Source organism: Solanum pennellii, chromosome 2 (assembly GCF_001406875.1).
Source record: "Solanum pennellii chromosome 2, SPENNV200".
Lineage (NCBI taxonomy): Eukaryota > Viridiplantae > Streptophyta > Magnoliopsida > Solanales > Solanaceae > Solanum > Solanum pennellii.
This window is the reverse complement of record NC_028638.1, coordinates 57,358,752-57,375,158: the sequence shown is the minus strand read 5'-3', so window position 1 is coordinate 57,375,158 and position 16,407 is coordinate 57,358,752. Positions and strand designations below refer to the sequence as shown.

General features: G+C 31.7%; 2 protein-coding genes across 2 annotated transcripts; both read right to left on the bottom strand.

The window, feature by feature from the left end:
* Positions 1 to 6,558: 6,558 nt before the first annotated feature.
* Positions 6,559 to 8,461, bottom strand: LOC107010581 (transcription factor bHLH25-like). The gene is made up of 4 exons (XM_015209861.2): positions 8,300 to 8,461; positions 7,664 to 8,227; positions 7,224 to 7,571; positions 6,559 to 6,966 (listed from the first exon to the last, which is right to left on the bottom strand). Exons 1-4 carry the CDS (start codon positions 8,336 to 8,338, stop codon positions 6,883 to 6,885), a joined length of 1,035 nt encoding a protein of 344 aa, XP_015065347.1. The 5' UTR covers positions 8,339 to 8,461; the 3' UTR covers positions 6,559 to 6,882.
* Positions 8,462 to 9,639: 1,178 nt separating this feature from the next.
* On the bottom strand, positions 9,640 to 16,117 carry LOC107011469 (COMPASS-like H3K4 histone methylase component WDR5A). The gene is made up of 2 exons (XM_015210984.2): positions 15,245 to 16,117; positions 9,640 to 10,187 (listed from the first exon to the last, which is right to left on the bottom strand). Exons 1-2 carry the CDS (start codon positions 15,893 to 15,895, stop codon positions 9,894 to 9,896), a joined length of 945 nt encoding a protein of 314 aa, XP_015066470.1. The 5' UTR covers positions 15,896 to 16,117; the 3' UTR covers positions 9,640 to 9,893.
* Positions 16,118 to 16,407: the final 290 nt, after the last annotated feature.

Sequence of the window (16,407 nt, the reverse complement as noted above, 5' to 3'; positions counted from 1 at the left end):
GTACGTTATTTTTTTTTCGATGGAATATATACTTTCAACAACTTTAAAATAATACTTAATACAAGTAATTGGTAGGCACATGTGGAAACTCTCTAGGACTGAAGCATCTAACATCTTTCTTTCGGATGCCATTTTGGAAATTTAAAAATAAATGTTTTCAATTTTAAGCCATCTTACGTAATGATGTGAATAATTTCGAATTTGGCTCCACTTCGGTCATTGCACTTTCTTCCCTATCATTACCGCGGAAAGAAAATATATAGTTTAGATTGTTTAAGACAAGAATAAATTATTTTGGAATTAAAATACGTGAGATAAAATTTTATTGTCATATTTGGGATAATTTATGCCACCATCTATATCATAGTAAAGAGAAGTTATCTCATATACATAGTGAGATAAGTTATCCAAATATAATTAATCTCAAGATAATTTATCCTGAGATAACTTGTTGCCAACCAAACGGCCTTATAGTACTAACCAGGGGCGGAGCTACCTTCATACACCCCCTTGGGCGAAAAGTTATATTATTTATACATGATTAAAATAAGTTTATATGTATATATTGTAGATGCCGAACCCCTTTCGGCTATCTATTTGTACAGATTTTGAACTCTCTTATTAAAAATCCTAGCTCCATCTCTGATACTAACATGTTAGGAAAACACAATTTTATTTGATAGATAATGTATTCAAGTGGCCGGCCGAAGTATCTTTAAAGGAACTCCATAAATATCTAGTTTAAGTGCAAGTTGGTATAATGAACTGAGGTTTTCATGGAGACAGAGACAAGAGAACCTTGGGAAGGATCTTTTGAAGATCTTCATCACCAACTTGCCTTGGAACTGTTAAATTAAAGCATTCATATATCTATAATTTATTCCTTAAAAATGGGGGAAAGTTTAATTTGATATTTCGATATTAATTATCTTGGAATCGGCACTTGAACGCCCAAGATCGAAAGGTATATGCTTCCTAATTACAAAGGAACTTTTATATTAAAAAAACTCAATAAATTCAAAAACTCTAATTAAAAACACTCAATCACAACCCAAGTTGGTTGGTATTGACTATTCTTACACAGAAATGACTTTGTTCTTTGACTTTGTTATGTTACACTAACATAAAGAAAGTAAATGAACTTTTCAAAAAGGTTGGGTATCATTTTCTTTCTTTTTTTCTCTGTTTTCCTTTATGGAGTCTATCATAAGTTCATTGACAGTGATATGCATATGGTTGCAAAATTTCACAGTATATGATATTAACAATCTAGAGAAAAGGAAAGTAGAAAATTTAATTAATTAGAATTCCTAAATGAATTTGAATTCAGAATTGTACAGAGTATATTTATTTGTTTATCAAAAAAATATGTGAGAGCATTTTAATTTTAAGATGGATAAATAGTAAAGGGTCTTGTCGTGACACCAATAGATTGCGACATGGCATAAAGGGTCTGTTGGTGACACCTGACCAGCTTTCAAAGGTTAAAGACGTAAATAGTGTCCGTTTGAATTGATTTATTTTAGAGGTTTTAAAGTAGTTTTTAAGTGTTTTGATAAAGTGAAAAAGTGTGTATAAACATTTATTTTATAGATAAAATAATAAAAATAAGCTAAAAATCATAAGTTAGAAATCCTAGGTGCCAGTTTAGATTGACTTGTTTTATGTATTTTTAAGTCAAAATAACTTTTAAACAATTTTGAAGTGTTTGAGAGAAGTTAAAAAATGCATACAAGCACTTATTTTAAAGTCAAAAAATAAAAATAAGCTAAAAGTCATAATTTCCTAACTTGTGGCTTTTGGCTTATAAGTCATAACTCATAAGTCAAAAGTCAATTCAAACAGATCCTAAATCATATCCGTTTTTAATTTACATGTCTTAGTTTTATATATTTAGTATAACTTATTAAAAGAATAAAATCAAAAAGTATTTTAATATATTTTATATTTTCTTTTGCACTAATTTATATTCCCTTGTCACTATTTACTTAGTTATATTTCCTCTTTTAGCTATTTCTATTTACTTGTCCATTCTGACAAATTAAGAAAGGATAAAAAAAAAATTCTGTTGTTATAACTATATTTAAATTTCTTGAAAATTACTAGAGTATATTTTAATTCATTTTTTTTAAATCATAATTAATAAGGATAAAATTATAACTTTACTATGTCAATTATTATTATCTTAGTATTTGTATCATTTTTAAGTAGACAACTAACTAGAAATAAAAGGAATATGTGATTTTTAAATTTGGTAAGACAAACAAATTACTCTTTAACAACAATTTTCATGTTTCTTAAACATTTTAAATTAATTATCATAATTTATAGTAATTTTTAATGTATAATTTTATTTTAAAAAATGAGAAAAATTATATTCAAATATATACTTAAAAGATTTTAATAGACTCCCATAAAATATAACCATCAATATCATCTGACTCATATTTCAACAACGTGAATTTCCCTGTTTGGGTTAACATCATCGTTGTTTTCAGGAGAAAACAATATCTAATAATTAGATTCTGATAATACTCCTACTTTATGACAAACAACCAATCAAATTATTAATTATTTCAAATTTCAAGCATGACAACGACATTTCATTTTAACTACAGCACATTTTTATAGCAAAATGAGTGTTATAAATAAAGTAAAGACGGAAACGAAATAATAATAAACTAATTCATTTCATTTGTTTTGTTCCTGTCTGTACTATTAAATATTTTGGAAGATTATTGACAAAATGTTATTTGACGAATTCCGAATAATTACTAAATATGGCAAAACCAATGTTGTTTAAAAAATTAAATATACGCTTTCACATCATAGGTGATCTATCGTACCCAGAATGGACTTTCTAATGCACCACTTAATACAAATACATTTATTATTCGAAAATATTTATTTCAACATACAAAATGAAATTCAAATTAAATGAATAATCATGGAGAACTTATAATAAGCATCTAATCTTAGGATATCGAATATTCAGTTTCAAATTTTGATTTGAAATGAACGTTTTCTTTTTTTTAAAAAAATAAAAATAAAAAATGCACAAATTCTTAATTAAATTTAAATTTCTCCAAAAAAAGATCATATGTATATATATATAACTAACTTGTTGAATCTTTCTAAAATTATGTATATTTAAAAGTTTTTAATAGCTTGTAACTGCAAATACTCATTTTTTTAATTTATAAAAAAGGAACATGGAAATATATGATTTATTAATAAGCTATCTTTGATATTTCGATACCTTATGAATCGCGATTTGCTCATTTTGAATTGTATAAGATCGAGAGAGTTTTGATGATTTTCTGAAAGGAAAATACAACTTAAAAGTTCAAATTGCACATCCAAATAAATCCAACCTAAATAATATTTAACCAAGTAAATACCGAACTCATTTTAACCCATCCAAATTCGATTGAGCTACCCATTTGATCATATCCCTAAATTTCTTCTCACTCTACCGGAAAAAAAGTTGTTGTTGACTTACCATATTCATAGAGGAGATTTCACAATCTGTCGAAGATATGTCCTGCTGTATATTGCATTAGTATATTGGTACAATTAATGTTATGCCTTCACTTTTAAGTGTTCAACAGACACTAAACAAGTCCTCATCATGTTATCAACTTGAATATATATATATATTTATTCAATTAATACTTGATTATTTTTTTTAATACAACAATTAACACTTGATTGAGGATTATATATTTGGATCTCGTCAAACATTGTTGTTGTCCAATTATAGAAAAAAATTTCAAACATGACTAGCTTCTTAAAGGATAGGTATAACATAATTGGACAACAACTAGAACAAATAAGTATTACTCCCAAAATAAAGAAATACTTGATGTTGTATTATTCTAATATTATTTTCAAAAATACAAACTACAACATGGATAGTCATAGTGATGATTATTGGATCCAATCTGTCAAAGATCCAGAAAATCTTAATTTTTCCTAAATTAAGATGCAATTGGGGGGAAAAAAGGTGCAATAGCGAGAAATGTTTTTTTTAAAAAGCTTTTTACCAAAAAAAAAAAAAAGTAGTACATTTTTTTTGTCATTTTTACAATTTAAAAAAATTTGAAAATATCATTTTATTTTGCTGAAATTAAGAATTTAAGGTGCATGACAAACTGTGAAGAACATGGGACAATGTTTGTCAAGGCTCTTAATTTTTTTTTTAATCAGATAATGCAAGATTATTGGAAGTGGGTTCCAGGAAATTTTATTATTTAATTCAGTAATTGATTGGTTTGTATGCACGACCACATTTGATATGGCCGGTGGAGATTTAATTAACCCTAAAATCACTTTCCTCATTAATTTCTAGTTATATAAAACTACTCCTTATCTGGCCAAAATTAAACAAATAAAGTAAATCACAATTCAATGAGAAAAATATTATTTTGGCTGAGTCCAGGACCTTGTTTGTCTGGCAATGTAGTCTAAAATATTAGTTGAACAACTTATATTTATTGCAATAGCAATAGGAACAAAATAATTGAAATAGTTGTTAAAAATTATTCTATAGAGAAAACGTCACATGCCATAGTTAAAATGAATCTAAGTTTTTCAAAATTTGTAAAAATGAAACAAAATAAAATTTCGTATTATAGTTCCAATCTAAGTAGATTTCTCTTCTGCCGAGATCCATTTTTTCTTCTTCGTTTTTAGGGAAAATTGTATATAATAGCAAACTAATAACCTAAAATAAATGGAGTAGCTAGGGTTTGATTTAATTGTGCTCCATAGCAAACGTTTTCAAAAAATTGTCAGGCGCCTCTCTCCCAAATACCTCGCTCGCCACTCTCCCAAATCTCGCTCGCCACCCTCGCCTTTCTCACTTATACAAACAGAAGCGAAATGTATAAATTGCGTTTCTGTTTGTATAAAGCGTGAGAAAATTGTATATACACATGCAAGTACATATATTTTCGTCTTATACACTTATAATTATACAATAAAAATATTCCCCTGCCCAGTTTCTTTTGCCTTTCTCTCTTTCTCATTTTATACAAATTCAAATTGTATATAATCGTTCTATACACTTATAATAATACAATTCATTTTATACACTTCATTTTTATACAGTTCTCTGCCCAAGTGTCTTTCTCTTTTTTGTTTTATACACTTCATTTTATACAATTTGTTTCAACTGTATATGTATAGCGAATTATACAGTTTCTATGTTTGCTATGGAGCGCAATTATGCAAACTTTGCTATAGCATACAAATATAAATTTTTTATTTGCTATATATGAAAGTTGCTATCTTTTTTATATAGTTAATCATTGGGCCTCTAAGATTGCTCATTTTAATATGGACCTGTAAGAAGATAATCTTGTTTTGGGCCTATCTCATCCATCTTTCCAAGATCCAAGTCTTTTGACAAACCCTACTTTTACTTCCTCCGTTTCATATTAGTTAACATATTGGATCACATTAGTGTTACAGGCCTGTTTGCATTGAATCATAATTTTCTTCTCACACGGCTAACAAAGAATTGTCATAAGAACTAGCTAGGCAGCCCAGGAGTAATCTTTGTAAAATGAATTTTGGGTTTAGTTCAATCTCAAATATTAGTTTATGAGTAAAAGATTATCCAAGATTATATTAAAAAAATATTCATTCATTCCCTTTTTTTTTTTGAAAAAAACAAACAAACTAATATGACTCTTTAACATCTCAACTCACACCTAGAACTGAATATCTGAAGCGTGGACAATTTAATATGGGGGCTCAAAATTACCATATAAAGAAATGAATTTTGAACCCAACTCAACTTCAAAAAAACTAACATGAGTCATGACTCAAAATCATATAAGAAGACCACTTATCATGTATATAATTTTGTCCGAAATAATATCCCCTTCGCACATTCTTAATCTTCACAATAATTATATTGTCAACCTTAAGAAAAAAAATTAAGGGCATTTTATCAAATGTCCTCATAATTTATCGGAGTGAATTTCTTAATTTTATGGGCAAAGCCTAAAACATCAATAATTTTAGGCCGGAGTGAAAATAGTATTACCAAGTAATTACTACACCTTCTATTTCCACTTATTTGCCGATATAGCATTTTACACACTCATTAAGAATATGAGTATTAATTAAAAAAATGATTTCACTAACCTATGCTTTATTTTTTAATCTTTATATATGTATATGCCTCTTAACATAGAATAATTAATGCTAAAAGTATAATTTTAAATAAAATGAAAATTTCACCTATTATAAAATGACAAGTATTTGAGAACAGACATTTTTAGAATACATAATAACTAATGGGAACGGATATAAATATGATCAACAACATTTCAGGCAGTTCTTGTTACAGAACATTAATTTTTTTGGATCGTAGTTATTTACTACTTTCGTTTTACCTCTTCCCATTGAGTTTGAGTGATGAAGGGATTAAAGACCCGCCTTACATGATCAAAATTTAGCAATAATTTTTATTAGAACTTCTTTAATTTTGTTTTATGGTTTGACTATGAACATAAAAATGTAGAAACAAACATCACAAAATACACATAATGATAACAATAGGGAAAACTCGCATGAAGTAGTAATTGTACTTTATGATACATACACAACTATTACTTGTTATGTGAGGGGGGCACACTTACATAACTAAATTAAGACTTGATCTTAGGACATGTGATTTTTGGGGGCTCGAATTAAGTGAACATTTTTACATAATTATAATGTATGATATATATATACACTTTAATAAGTGCACTCTTTGTAGAAATTGCCTAGGAGATGAATATCATCTTAATCACAAACCAAAACTCTGTTGCTTCTCCAAGATTATGTGATTGTTATACATATTTTACAACTTCCTCAGAGAAAGTGCTAAGCTTGGGTCATCAACCTCCCTGTGACCATTCGGACATGCTTCGCAACATCCTTTAGTGTCATGCAGAAACTTTCCTCCATCTGCACCAAATTTTAAGTACAATGCTAGTTCAAAATTTACAATATCATCAGCAAATATTAAACATTTCAAAGTTCACGAATATTTACATTATCAATGTATTTTAACATGTTGTAGCTAGCAGGCATATAACATGTCTTAACTCCACCTTTTTTTATAGTGTCAGTTAAAAGTCAAAATTATAATTGTGGTTAACATATTCACGGATGATTAAACAAAATATATATATTGGTGAAACTTTGAAGTGTATATATTTTACCTGTGCGACTAGTGTTATATCAATTGCTTGTTTCCCAAATGGCATCATACAGCTTTGAACAATGGTAAGATGAAGCTTCTCTATTTCGCTATGGATATTCAGCACAAATGCGTTGCGCCGCGCACAGGTAATTCTGATCAATACATTATTATCTGAGAATCTTACTTCAATATCTGCCGGTAAATCGCTGTCATTGTTGTTTTCTTCAGATGAAGTGTACTCTTCCGTTTCCAGCTTAGATTTATTCATAAACATAACTGATTTTTTCTCTTCTTCCAATAGTTGCACTTTTTCTTTAAGATCTTTCACATGTTTGATTGCTTGCTCAAGAATTGAAGCTTTGTCCACCTACAGATATTATAATTTCACAAATTGAACTAATGATAACAAGATTAGTTAAGTAGTAATTATTTGTATGTAAAATGAGAAATAATATTTACCTTTTTTAGCCCTGGAAGAATGGTTGAAAGTGCCACAAACCTCTGGCTGAGTTTCTCTCTGCGCTTTCTCTCAGCAATAATATGATCTTGTAATTCTACTGAAGGAATTCTTTTTCCCCCTTTTTTATCCTTCGCATCGTAACAACCGTTCGATTTCACACAAGGATAAAACATCTGATCTGATGAATCACACAAATACATATCATCCATAGCTTCGATTTTACATCCTTGATGACTAGGAAACACTGATTCCGTATTATTATTGTTATTATTAAAAGAAAGAAAAGATGAAGAGATCTTATTCAATTTGGGCTGATGATGATGATCAGTTGCAGGTCTCTTTGAACCAATTGGGAAATTTTCCATAGGGGTAACGAGGGAAAAATCAATTTTCGAGGCTTTACTTATACTAATTTCTTTATGGAAATAAGATCGCGAATTAGAACGAGCACTGTCTGGAGTAATAGACAATTCACTAGTCTCTTGATCTTCGGAGATTGTGGATTTTTGAGTGGTGAAATCGTCGATGGAATTGTTTTTATTCGAGTAGAACACACCTTCTTCCTGCAAATTATATCGTATAACAAATTAAGATATTATTTCGTATAATATATGATCTAATATGTTTGTACATACCGTTCTTGAAAACCATTGACTTAGCGATGAATTGTCCATCAATAGGTGCGTGCAGTTGTTGATAATTTGGAACTTGCTATAATTTGTGGTGTGTTATATTTTGCATCTTATTGGGAGTAGGAGAAGATCGAATCTTTGATTGACAACAAGTTATAAGGTTACTTGTCTTCAACCATACTGAAAAGGTAGTTAACACTTTTATATCGAATATTTTATATGCCACGAGTGAAAACTTCATCATTTTTTTTTCAAATTAAAAATAGGCATTTTCAGTTCTGATTTAGCACCACATAAGCCCGTCAAGGTTTCCTAATTATTGTGCTATAAACTAAAGCAAAATCTTGGAAGATATGCCAAATCCTTGAAAACTTTAATTGATAGTACTATTTTTCTAATTTTTTATCTTGAACAGACAGTGGCTTAATGATTAAAGTTTAAGCCATCCTAATACATCAACGAATTTTTAAGTATCGTGGGATAGTAAAATAATGCTGTAGATTCCTTGAAATTATTTTGGTCCATGCTCCATAGTCCACACGGGCCACATGCTGACTATAATATAGATTAGTCGTACCCGTCGAGAAAATTATGTCACCAGTTTTCACTAACTGAGAGTGATATAAGTTAAAACATTGTTGTGAATAAAATATTAAAAGGTAGGAAAATGAATAATAATTTGGAGTGAAATAATAAAATAAAAAAGTGCATCAGAGTTTGGGTACACCAAATTAACAGCCACTACAAGTTATTGGAATATTTTGCAATTTCAAACGTAAAAAAGGAACTCTATATATACTTTGAACATGTAAAACCAATTCTAACAAAGTGGAGATCGGCCAACCATTAAAGAGAGAGTCAGTAGTTAATCCTCTTTTTGATCCACTATACATGTCTATAATTATAAAATCATGTCAATCTTAAACTAAAGATATCTAGAATGTAAAAGTTATATAACAAGTCCACCTATAATTTCGGGTAAAAAGTAGAGAATGCCCATAAATTGGATGTACTATGAAGTTGTTATCACTTAACTGCAAATGTCAGACTCAACTGAACCTAAACCACATTAGTGTTGGATAGAGAACATCACTTACCCCTCCTTACCAGGATTGAGGAAGAAGATGGATCACCAAACAAGTCTATAACAAATGCACAGACCCTACTTGCAACAATTTACAAACAACAAGCACAGGTACATGATTTTAACCAAAAGATAATGAAGGATTTTAAGTTTTAACAACCAGAAATATTCTCCACATTACTTGAAAAATCAAAATCCCAGACACAAACAGCATCAAACATAATCCTAAAATAGCAATTCTGACAAAGTAACACCTCAGTCATCGAATGTTATTGCATTTTTACTGATCGACAAAAAGCACATCTGATACAAGATGCAGACTGTCAGCGCCAAATCGAAGTACTTTCATTTAGTTTTAAGCAAATTCCTGGAGTACAATAACTAAGACAAAAGCTGAAAGAACCTCAAAATGACAACTGTCATAATCTACAAGATACAGCCGAAAAGATGCAGCAATGCTGCTACATCACCCAATTGAACTGCACAAATGTTTTGGAATAAATAAAAGAATACTTAGTCTCCCCCCTGAGTCCATATCTTCACAGTCTTGTCATTCCCAAGCGAACCAGAAGCAATCATGTTCTGAGTGGGGTTGCATGATACAGAAATCACGGTATCAGTATGGCCTTCCAACTTTTGAACTATCTTCCTTGATTGAAGTTCCCACAAATATACACAATTATCCTCAGAACCACTGACGATATACTTACCATTTGTTATGGAAAATGTTGATGAAATGCAGTACTTTGAGTTGACATGGTCTGTGTAAGTTTTCAGAACTTTTCCTGTTGAGAAGTTCCAAAGCCTCTGCAAAACAAGGAAAAGAAAAGCATACAAAGGTCATTGAGCACGTTAACTAGCAGTCTCGATCATTGAACACGTTAAATAACAGTCTCCTTTTCGTTTTTTTAAAACAAGACGTCAAGTAGCAGTTTCTAGACATCAAGGGTTTTGCATAGGGCACTAATCTAGACAAATACATATACTGACACATTCCCGAGCCAATTGAACTTATAAAACACTACACCAACTTCATTGTGAAATCTAAGCAATACTAAAATGTACAATCAGCTTAGTAAGTAAAAAACATAACTATTAGAAAACCACATGGAACACACCTGCCAAACGTAATGGTTCATTACTACAGGAAACTGGACTTTGAAAAGAAATGGATGATGGACTTCTCTTTATTTTTTGGAGAGGGAGAGAGGAAACTATATTAAGACGAAAGAGACTGACAATCCTTGAAGCACCGTGACAGTTTTTTGCACAACAAATTCACTGTTGGTAACAGTTGAATTTTACAGATAAGAAACTAGCCATCTACTGAAGGCGCATGTGACCAACGGAAAAGATCACAAAAATTGTATATAAATCAAAAGAACATGTCCCAAGGGCCAAAGTATTTATCTCTGCAGATTGATAAAAACTTGAGATGGATTCACACATCATAGAGAAATTAGAATCAAACAAAGCTTGACTACATGACTCCAACCCACATTTCCAAGATGACTAGAAAAACAGGGTGAAACTGAAAAGCTAATCTGTTGTTTTCTCTTATTAAATAAATCTTTAGGCTGTGACTGTGCACAACAAAAAGAAATACTATCGAGATATATAGTTCAGGGGATCAACAAGAAAAGGAACCCAACTTAAAGGACAACGATCTCTGCAAAGAACTACAGTGAACATAGAACAAAATATGAATGTGCATCAAGTTCATGATTGCCTTACTTTGTGTCTTCTTGACTTACTTGGCTCGTTGGTTAATTTTTTCATCCCTAAAAGCACAAATTGTTAATACGCTAAATGTCCCTAAAAGCACAAATGTTAATACGCTAAATGTTGATTAACAAAAATATCCCTAAAATATTGCTCAGACTTTAAAGCCCTTTAAAAAAAAACTATTTCATCAAAATATGATACATGTGGATAAAACTTCAAAATTGAAAGCTTTTCCAAATTAATATTTTAATTTTTATGGGATTCTAATCTGAATAAGGTTTCTCCATTGTTAAGTTCCATACCTATACAAATTTCACAGGGACTATAACACGTAATTTCAACCACCTCTTACTATCTTACTACCTAAATACTTAAAGGAATACCTAGTCTTAAAATTGCAGACTTGCAACACACACGAATTATCTTCTCATTGATTGTGCTTGGGTAACGAGGGACAAGGTTTTGTTGGGGTTTTGAGTATAGGTATTTTTGTTTCTTAGTTACATATAAAAATATGATCGTATGGTGGTTTTAGCAGTAATTTATTGGGTTTTGGGTAAGTACGTAATGTTGGATGCTCGATCCAATTCTAATATCTTATATTAATTTATAGGTATTCTATCAACTATTGTTGCATGCACAAAGTTTCAGCTTGAGTGTTTTGGAAAGCTAGAAGCTGAAAAAACTGACGAGGGCTCACTTCACCAAAGCTAGAAGTGAAGCGCACACTTTTTTCAATGAAAGCATAGTTAAATATAATAATAAAAAATAGTGTGCAGAGAAATCACCAAGAACTCAATAGAACAACATATTAAGCAAATCTTTCAATTTTTAAACTTAAAAAAGTAGATAATAGATACTACAATAAAAACTACAGATTCTGACTACTCACAAACAACAAAATAAACTAAATATTTGTAAGCTACAACAAAATATTCATTTACTTATTTGATTGTGATTGTATAAAAAATCTGTAGCTTCTTTTCGCGTTCTAGTATCTATTATTTACTAATCAAAAAATTGGAAGACTTGTTTCATATCTTGGTTAATAAACTATGCAAATTTAATATTTTTTATTATTGTATTAAACTGCGCTTCAATTGAAAAAAGTGTGCGCTTCGCTTCTCGCTTCGATGAAGCAAACCCTAGTCACTTTTTCTCGATTTCCAGAAACGAAGGGGGGAGAGAGAGAGAACAATCGAATTTACGCTTACATTGATGCAATAATTATTCATAGAACCTCTTCTCTCTCATATTCCACATTGATACTAATTTCAACTAAATCGACTGCCTATAAAAGTCCTATGTCTAAAGCTGGACTACTTTATATCTTACCTTGGGAATATACGTAATAACTTTATAGTCATGCATTACTCTTACCTGAGGATATGCGTGTAAAAAAAACAAGCGACTAGAACACATACTTTGGATTGTATGAATTGTATATTGTAAAGGGCATAAATGACGCATTTAATAAACTAATAATTGCAACACTGGTTTCCCTAAAATAGGATTGATTGATCTTTAAAGCATGCTTTTAGTATTATGTTCAATCATTTTGAACTACTATGTATTACGATACTTCAATAGTATTGATTTTTAAAGTTTATTGTATTTTTATCACGCCAATTACTTTACAATGAGTTTTCCTTCTTGTATAATTTTTTAAACAAATTTAACTTTAGTTCTTTCATATATTTAATCAACCGAAAATCTAAGTGTGAGGCACATGCATAGAAACTAGTTGATATAACATTTGTCATACAAATAAATCAGATGATATAGCCAAACATGCTTTGCAGAATATGAAAAAGTAAAGAATGGCCATTTAAAGCAGTTTTTCTTTTCGTTTTATAAATGCATTTGCAGCCTTTTCCACTCTAAAGAAACTGATTGCTGTTTTCTGCTAGGTGAATAAAAGATCATTATTCAATGAGAGAGTAAAGAAGAGGCCTCCTGGATGCACAAATTCACTATTCTGCTAAGGTTTTGATGTCGGATATCAGTAACACACCAAACTATTCCCAAAAAGAAATCATACACTAGATCTCACAAGTTTGATATGAGCAGGGCATCCCTTATCCCTTCTTTTACTAAAATATAAAGGGGAAAAGAAAAAAGAACCAGAAACATAAATAAAGCTCTTGAATATACATGGATGCAGATACTCATATTACAAAATTAAGAACTCTTTGATACTCCAGGATATATCTTGGGCTTAGGTTACAAATTTTGATAGGGAAGAGCCAAAAGCATCTTTGATACTCCGAGGATATATCTTGGGGCTTAGGTTACAAATTTCGATGGGGAAGAGCCAAAAGCATGAGGAGGAAACGTTAGAAATGAACAATTAATAAAGAGTCCTCCAACTAAACTCCATTTTGGAGAATATTAGAATGGAACATTGACAAATCTTTTGGTGGTTCCCAACAAATACACAATGAAGCTTGTATAACCAACCCTCTCGTGAAGATCTAGGCATACCAGCTTAATCCTATCTAGAGACTTGGGGTGTGATAGGTGGAGGTACCGAGACATGTCCTCATAGCACTTCCATAATCGTACAAAACAAAAAGTTCATCGATAAATCCGGTGAAGTACCCCTTAGTGCTATTTTTTGAAACATTCAAGAACTTAATACCAACTCCAACAAATCAAAGTAGCATTAAGAACCTTCAAAATGATCCCCAAAGTTGAATTAAAGCATAACTACAAAGAGGAACCAATCCAGTTTACAACAATTTCTAATCCACAGTATTGCTCAAATCTCAGGGTTGGTCGACATATCAAAATTGTTCAGAACCACGTGAAAAAAAAGCAAAACCCACGGAGGATAACATTGGGTTTACTGAAGCATTAGCGAAAATCTAACTTTAATGTTTCATATTTCTAACTAAAAAGATAAAACCCATTGAGAAGTCTATGGTTCAAAAAAGTATAGCCAGTTTAGAGTAAGGAAAGGGATCTCAGAAGTCGTAATCAGTTGACGTCTGTTTTCAACACAGAATGCTTGTGATGGGAACAGGTAACTTACATCTCAACTTTATCCCTTTAGAGAAAATGTGAAGAATTTGTCAGAGAGAGATTGCAAGTAGTTTTGCTGGACATCCGATAAAAAAAAGCGGTGAATCAGGAGACGAGACCAATTTAAGCAGGAGGCGAGACCAATTTAAGCAGCAGCCTTCACAGGTTGATCTGGGCAACTCAGCCTAGCCCAATCTGAGTCGTCTTTCTGGACTGTTTAATTGGCCATAGCCCATTCTGACCAAAAACATTTTGACACTCGCTGAACCTGTTAATATCTTTTTGGATTGGATTTCCTACCCTAACCCTAGTTTCTCTTTCCAGTTTCATCTCTTTTAGTATTTCCTTTTGGAAAGATGAATGATCTCAGTCCCTTAAATAAGAAATAAGATAAAATAAATATCTTAGAAAACTTGGGCATGTCTCATGTCTATGTTTGGATCAATTTACATCTACTAAATGAACACGATTAGATACATTATGCTTAACTCTCAGGCTTGCCCATAGCAGTAGTTCCAACTCCACCAAAAAGCACACAAGAAACCATATGCTGCGACTGTAGCACTTGATAGACATATGCACTATAATCTTTTTTATCATCAAACCTAAGATTCTACACAACATGAAACTCCATAGCTCTTTTGACTTAATCATTTCAAACAGTAAAGACACCAACTTTCATGATCAAATCGAGTAACATGAACATTCATATCATGAGGAATCCTACAGAACTATCTTTACAATGTCTCGGAACTCCTACATGGCCGTAAAACCAATTTCAACTCCACGGAAAATAAGAAAAGAAAACAGCTATCTAAAGTGAACAAAGCACTTGTATAATGCACCTCAGAAGAACCTCCTTAGAGTAACTTCACCAAAAGCTACATTTTTTCAAACAAAATCTACCAAACCTCAACCTTTACATCTGATTCAACTGAAAATAAAAAACAGAGGAACGGATTCTGAAAAGGGAAGTTCTGCTTTCGCAACTGGCAGCCAAATTCAGTGTGTAGAAGCAATAGGAATATAAATTGCTCACTGGATAGAACACATAAAAAGAAAAGCAAAAAAAAAAAAGAAAAATCAAGAAACAGCAATAAAAAACAGAAACTTACCAGAGAATTATCCAAAGTGCCAACGAGTATAAACTTGCCATTGGGCGAGAACTTGACGAAACTCACAGGTGGGTTTTCATCATCAATTATGGTCTTCATACAATGCCCGGTTGAAGCATCCCAAATTCTACACAACCCATCATAGCTGCTTGACACAATCAACGAACCATCCCGATTAAAATTCACAGCCGTCACTGGATCGGAATGCGCTGGCAGCACCTTGAGACACTTCCCAGTCTTCACATCCCATAACCTAACCGTCTCATCGAACGACCCAGAAACCAACATATTAGCTTGGGGATTGAAGTTAACACAAAAAACATAATTTGTGTGACCTGTAAGGGTTTTGATATGGGAACCGGTGGAAACGTCCCATAATCGTACAGTTTTGTCATCGGAGGCAGTAACTAGGTGACGGCCGTCGGAGGAGAAGGCGACATCGGAGATACCCTGTTCGTGACCTTGGAATTCGTGAAGAAGGGATCCGTCGGAGACATCCCATGTTCGGGCGGTTTTATCGGCGGACGAGGTGGCTAGGATTTTGCCATCGTCAGAGAATTTGACACTGGAAATAGCGCGTTTGTGACCGGAGAGAGTGAATTTAAGCTCGTAGGGTTTGAAAGATTCTGAAGTCTCAATAGGGGAAGCCATGGAGGAAGTTAATTATTTTCAGAATGCCAAAAAAAATGGAGTAGGTTTTTTCAGAGGTTTTAGCGACTGATTTACATCAGAGGAAACTGAAATGAAATATCAAGCTTTGATAAATCCCAACGCAAGTCTAGCTGTCTCTCTGATTTCTTGTTTCCTTCTATATAAATGGTGTGAGAAGCGAGATACCAGTTATGTTTTTTTTTTTTTTTCAATTAGATTCAATTCACGTTTTTGGAAGTCCACATTGCTCTTTACTTTATCCAACTTTAGCAAGTTATATCATCTACTCACTTAGTTAACAGCAACATGCAATTATCAAGTACTATCAACCATGCGAGAGTGGTGATGAATTTTTCAATATTATGCTGATTACTCCCGACTTATCAATTTTAATTTAATTTTAAAAAATTGAAGGAACATACTTGAAAATGTATCTAATTCAGATAATTTGGAACATTAGTTTGCTTTTTGAATTTTGGTACTACGACATATCAGCCCCTCACATCCCGAAG